The following is a 6674-nucleotide window of genomic DNA, read 5'->3' as shown; positions in this document are numbered from 1 at the left end:
TATCAAATATCAATTTTTAAAATATCATACCCAAGTCTAGCAAGGGTGGCGTGAAAATAGTCCTCTCCTACCTTGCTGGTAATATTATAATTTAGAACAACCCTTTTGGAAAGCAATTTGGCAATATAACAAGACCTTTACAGCTTCCAATGCAGGGGGGGCATGGGTTCAATCCCTGGTCAGGGAAGATCGCACATGCCACATGGCGTGGCCAAAAAAAACCAAACCAAAACAAACAAACAAAAAAACCCCCAAGACCTTTACAAAGAATTCCTAGATTCCCAGTAATCTGACTCCTAGGAATCCATTCCTAAAGAAATAACCCCCGGGACTTCCCTGGCAGTCCAGCGGTTAAGACTTCACCTTCCAGCGCAGGGGGTACAGGTCTGATCCCTGGTCCAGGAGCTAAGATCCCACATGCCTCGCGCCAAAAAACCCAAAAGATAAAACAGAAGCAATATTATAACAAATTCAATAAAGACTTTAAAAATGGTCCACATCAAAAAATCTTAAAAAATATATATATAGTGGCGGGGGGAGGCAGGTGAGATTGAGGGAACTATGTAATTTACAATGGTTTTTGACACAGATAGCTCCAAAGAGGGATCAATTAATTACCCAAATTATAGAGCTATTAAGGTAGTCAATCTTAAAAACAATGACATGAAGACTAGCAATATATTGATAGGAAGTAGTTATATAAAATCAATTGAAAAAGGATTATCAAATTTTATATGTTGGTATAAAACTGCAATGACCATGTACAGAAATTGCATATTCCAAGATCAGGCCACTCCCCCACCTCCATGGCATGGCCTCGCAGGTCCTCTTCTGTTGCTGGAAAGTCCCTTTCCACCTGTCTACCTGAATTTCTTTCCATCTCCTCTGCCACTTCGATAGACTAAATCACTCTAGACTCTCACCCCCACCACTGCAGGAGTCTCCTAGTTGGGCTCATTGCCTTCAGTTTCTCTGCAGTCAAGTGATCTTTGAAATATACAAATCAGATCTTATTACTCTCCCTGGGATCACTGGCTTCCAAGGTATTAAGGATAAAGTCCCAAAATACTTAACATGCTGAAGATGCCATGCCCGACCTCCCACCATTCTCTAAGCTCCAGCCACAATGGCCTTTTCCTTGCAGGAGCCCATCCCCACCCCCGGGGGGACACCAAGCCTAGTTGTTGCCCAGGGGCTCCCCGATTGACATGCTGTGCCTCCTTGTTTAGAATGGTGGCCTGCCCACATGAGCTTGCCATACCCTTTGGCCACAGTGCTTTGGGCAACAGGATGCCCTCACTGGGTGCCTCTCCCCATGTCAGTGTCCCCAGTCCTCCTGTTTAACCCCTCCCCTGGCCACCACATGGTTGAGGTCCCAGCATGCTCAACAGTGAGCCAGCCCCATTCAGACACAGGACACTAGCGAGGTGGCTTCTATAGTAGCCGAGGTAAGAGAACAAGGATGTGAACTAAGAAAAGGGCAACAAGAACAAAAGAGACCCAAGGGCAGTTCAGTGACCTGTGACTTCAGGTGACCTAAATGAAGTGTTAACCCCAAGCCTCACAGCCATATTGTTGAGCCCCGGCTCAAATATGCAGGAAGGGAAATGAAAGTTTGAACCATGATAATAAACGCTGGGACCTCAACCATGAAAACCATATGAAAAAAAATGGAGATAATAATCACATGTGCCTCTTGGGATTGTTGTAACAGTTAAGTAAGATACTGGAAATGCTTGGCACAAGTAATAGAACGAAGAGGCACTCAACAGTCAGGGACTATTATCATCATGGAAAGCATCTAGTGCTGTGTTTGACACATTAGGGGACTCCATAACTGTTAGTTTACCCCTCTTTTCCCTGCGAGAAGCAGGATCCACATTCCACCAACTCCCTACCCATTCTTAGGACGTGTCGATTTCAACTCCAGATCTCTTCATAGATGTGGGTGTGGGCATACTACCCAGCAAGGCAATGTTCATGACCAAAAAGATACAGCTTTCTTCTTATAGGGAGGTTGCTCAGTTTATACCTAATAATAACACAGTCAGTGTAGAGGAATCCTTCCTGAAGATTTACTCATTCCTAAAAAGTTCTCAAGGTACAAAACAACAAGAAAAAAAGGTGTTGTCCAAAATGTGGCCTGGCAGAATGAGTCAGAGAGATGGAGACCAGCCGGCCACACCTGTGAACGCTCTTAGCCTCCCTGAAAAGAGCATTCCCAGGAAAGCAGCCAAAGGAGGTCAGGAGACAGGAACCCCCAGGGTGGCAGAGAACCAGAGGAGGAATAAAGAACTGGCAGCTCTGAGGACTGAAAAGGGCCCAGGGGACAAGGAGGCTTGAGCAGGAGGGCAGAGGCTACAGCACAGAGTGCTGGGGAGGAGGGCAATTGCAGAAGGAAAGCAGGAAATACAACAAGGACAGAAGAAGGAGGCTCCGCTAACTTCTCTGAGCCACTCTGCATGCAGATGAGGGATTCCCCACCAGTTCTGCACCAAAACCAAGTCCAGTTTTTCTGACTGCCCTGGGGGACTTGCCCCCTGCCTGCCTCCAGAAACAAGGCTGCCACTCAGGGTGAGGGCCACCATGAAAATGTCTAGGAAGGCTAGACTCACATCCAGGGAGGGACCCTCCATGAGCCACAGGCTGGGGCCCCACGTCTAACGTCAGGGTCTTGCATTTGATTTTAGCAGAGCTTGTTCAAAGGGTATTCCACAGTGGCTGTAAGGAAGAACCAGGTAAGGCTTGGCGGACCTGCTCTCTCAAGCTCCAGAGTGAAAGTTGATGGAAGAAATGCTCAATAGTGGGCCCCAGAGGCACCCCATCTCTCACTGACCTCAGTCGTCCTAGAGGTAAAGTAAAGAGATATGAACAGAGCACATTTCGTAAAAGTCTTCTACCGTCATCAAACAATAGTTCGATTGAGTGGTACCAGTGGGGCCCGCGGCTACCTGCCTTGGCCTCATCTCATTAGTGTTGGCCCAGGGAGCCAGCGTGGCAACTCCAATTGTTTTTTAGTCCAAGACTCACTCTATTAAGACAAAAGGGAATCCACTCCCTCTATCTGCCCCTGCTTTCTCTGGCAAATATCATCATCTTCATCACTTAGATAAAGAGCCCATTCTTCTGAGACTTTGTTTTAAACGTTCAATCTGGGGCCTTTTGACACCAATTCAAATCTTCAGGTGAAATATACCTCAAAATACCAAATCAACTGTGAGTAGGCTGAGGATCAACCAGGAGGCTGAACTTTGGGCCAAAATAACTATTAAGGACCAGGTCAGCCATTTTCCAGCCACTCTGGGCAGGGAGCCCAGAACAAAGGGGGGGAAAATGCACATTCAGCTGCTCAACATGGCTAATGTATTCACTTGAAGTAGAAATGTTTGGAGCCTTAATGGAGTTAAGTCTCCTTGGTTCCCCTCTGCGCTCCCTTCTTTCCATCCCTTGCTTTCATAAATCTTTGGGGCTCTCTTGTTGATTGGCACAGTTCAGACCCACCAAAAAGAAAGGTCCCTTCATACGTTGAGGGAATTTTCCTGATGCTAACACACTCTCAGGAATTCCACCAAAGCTGGGGAGTAAAGTTTATGCTGCTGTCTCTTTGTCCTACACCCAACCACAACCAGTGCATACAAAACTCCTGCCAGGGGATGAACCACACTAACGCCAGGTCCACGGTTATCTCCCTGGACCTACCCACTCCTCGTCCTCGGCGCCGTCCCCCTGCTCTCGGGTCTCAACTGCAGCCCCCTCTGAAGACTTTTGGGCCATGATGTTGTCCGTCCAGGATGCACCCATCTTCCCATCACCAGCAAAATTACACTTGGTCACTGTTCCAGCCTCGAGTTTGGCTAATGAATCTGAAAGGAGAAGTTGAAGGCCTCTCTCCATGTGGCAAAAACATAGTGGGAGCTGGCTCATTATGCTGGGGTCCCCTAGGCCTGAGTGTACTCACGGAGGCCCTGGATGGGACCCCCAAGGCAATGGATAGGAGAGATCACCCACAGGAACCATGGGATTGGGCAGCACCCCAGGATCCAAAGTGTCTAGGCTATTGGCCCCAAGGCACTTGCCCAGGGACTTAGGAATAAATCTCAAGGGGTCTTGTCCGCGGGGAGGCCAGATGTGGCCTGCTCCATGAACTCGAAGCCAGAGGGGTGGGTAAGCCTCAGACAGGAGGCCAGGAGCCCCCACAGGCCATATAGGAGCATCAGGCCACAGTGAGGGCTGCACTGCTCACCCAGGAAGGGGCCGTCGCCTCGAGTTTTCAGCCGTACCCCAGCCCCCAGCTCGAGCTCCACGGCCTCCATCTCTGACTCAGGCATCCAGAATGCCACTGTCTGGTCAGGGGTGAGGCTCTCCGTCAGCGCAAGCAGCTCTGGCTTGTTCACCAGCCCCTTCAGCGCCTCAGGCGTGAGTCTGTCGGTGTTCCCCTTGGCTTCCACCTCTGCAGGCACACGGCACGAGACAGTCATTACCACTGTAATAGCAAGCACTCTAGGAGGGCTTTTTACCAGCCAGGTGAGGCCTCAGTGTTGTACATGCTCACAACCACCTGAAGGTAGGGCTCTGAGTTCCCACCCTGCCAGTACTCAAGGAACGCCTCACAGAGGAGTTATGGCTGTGGGCTCTGGAGCCAGGCTGGCTGGTGCAAATCTGCTTACATGCTGTGTGACCACAGGCAAGTTACTTAACCTCTCTCTGTGCCTGACAAATAGGGATAAAAGAGGTACCCACCTGATGGGACTGACGTGACATGTGAAAGAAATATCGAATGCACATAAAGCACTTAGCATGGGGCCTGGCACTCAGCAAGTGTCAAGGTTTTTACTAGCCCTATTCACAGATGAGAAAACTAAGGCTTAGACAGGTTAAGTAATTTGCCCAAGGTTACACAGCTAGTCAGTGGAGGAGGCAGGATTCAAGCCCTTCACACAATTCTGCCTTCCTACTGAGACCCCAGTGACCAGGCAGGGTTCTCTCTAGGCTCTCAGGGACTCCCTGGCTGGGGTGGAGTCTGCTGGAACCAGCAGCAAACTTTGGTGGTCCTCATACTCTCTACTAGCCTGCTCATCCTGGCTCGGGCAGAGCACAGAGGCTCAGGGAAGGTTCCAACAGCCTGTTACTCGCCTACCCTGAAAGTCCCAAATCTGCTAATCCCAGGGTGGGGGCAGCATGGAGGGGGGAGTCCCGGTCCCAGACTAAGAAGTGAGACCTTGCAGCGCTGAGAGTATGGCAACCCCAGTGCCATCCACTGGCTGCCTTCCCCACACTGATACCCAGGAGGCCGCGGGTCCCAAAGACCAGACCATGCTCCATTTGTGGTGTAAAACCTCTGCCAAGCTCCATCAGGGACGCCTTCTGGGATTCCCTAGACACCTTGCTGACACAGAGAACTTCCTCCTCAACCCTCACCCTGCCCACTGTCCCCCAGACAAGCCACCTCATCTCCTACTTTGCAAGATAAAAGAAGCCAGAGGTGGGGCCACCACCTACCTGTCCAGTTACCTAGAACCACAAGAAACCTCTCCTCCTTCCCATCTGTCTCAAAGGACGAGGTGTCTCCCCTCCTGCCTCAGGCCAGCTCATCTGGGCCCCAGACCCCAGCCCCTCCCACCTCCTCCAGGACATGCGTCTCCTTCTCAGCTCTTGGATCTTTCCTTACCACCTTCCTGCATTCCGGCTCTGACACCCACTACTCTAGACACTGTCCACCCCCCACCAGTCAGTGGGGAGCATGTCACTGTGAAGCCACTGGATGCTCCGCAGTCCCGATTTAACTGGGCCTTGGGCACCGCCTAACCCCATCGCTACTCCTCACCCCTGGGCTTCACTAGGCTTCAGAGACACACACCTGCCCCACCCCGCTCAGACCCCTCCAGCGTTCCCTCCCCTGCTCCTTACGAGGCTCCTTCCCTGTCCACCCCCGTTGTTGCTGTTCCCCAGGACAACTTCCTGGGTGACTCTGTCCACTGGCACACCTTCAATACGACCCATGTGTGATGACTCCGAAATACCTGCCGCCAGCCCAGCCTTCTTCCTGGGTTCTAGAACTGTACCAAGTCCCTAGTGCACATCTGCCTCTACCTGGAAGCACCACCACGTGGCTAATGCCATGTGTTCCAAACAGATATCTTCTCCCCAAACCTGATCCTCTTGCACCTCCATCCCCCAAACCTGGCACCTGAGCCCAAATCCTGGGGTCATCCCTGACTCCCCCCATATCCAAACAAACACCGAGGCCATGGTCCCTCCTCTATCTTGAGTCTGCCCACTCTCTCCATCCTCACTGACCAGTCCTTAATCCTGGCCCTCTTATCTCCCTCCTAGATGCCATCACGGCCTCCTAACAGCCTCCTGGCCTCCAATCTCTTCACTTCCGCAGGGATTTTAAAAAGCAAATCTGGACTTCCCTGGTGGTGCAGTGGTTAAGAATCCGCCTGCCAACGCAGGGGACACGAGTTCGAGCCCTGGTCCGGGAAGATCCCACATGCTGCGGAGCAACTGAGCCCGTGTGCCACGACTACTGAAGCCCGAGTGCCTAGAGCCTGTGCTCCGCAACAAGAGAAGCCACCGCAATGAGAAGCCTGCACACCACAACGAAGAGTAGCCCCCACTCACTGCAACTAGAGAAAGCCCGCATGCAGCAACGAAGACCCAACGCAGCCAAA

General features: G+C 51.2%; 1 protein-coding gene across 1 annotated transcript in view; it reads right to left on the bottom strand.

Moving 5' to 3' along the window:
• Positions 1-2064: 2064 nt before the first annotated feature.
• ARPIN (actin related protein 2/3 complex inhibitor) overlaps positions 2065-6674 on the bottom strand; it is an 11298-nt gene continuing 6688 nt past the window's right edge. The window contains exons 4-6 of the mRNA XM_007106068.3: positions 4244-4450; positions 3700-3863; positions 2065-2846 (exon numbers count right to left, since the gene is read on the bottom strand). Of these exons, the coding sequence (XP_007106130.3) occupies positions 2838-2846; positions 3700-3863; positions 4244-4450 (380 nt within the window). The 3' untranslated portion in view covers positions 2065-2837. The remainder of the gene's footprint in view (positions 2847-3699; positions 3864-4243; positions 4451-6674) is intronic.

This window comes from Physeter macrocephalus, chromosome 11 (assembly GCF_002837175.3).
Source record: "Physeter macrocephalus isolate SW-GA chromosome 11, ASM283717v5, whole genome shotgun sequence".
Taxonomy (NCBI): domain Eukaryota; kingdom Metazoa; phylum Chordata; class Mammalia; order Artiodactyla; family Physeteridae; genus Physeter; species Physeter macrocephalus.
This window is presented reverse-complemented; position numbering and strand designations above follow the sequence as displayed.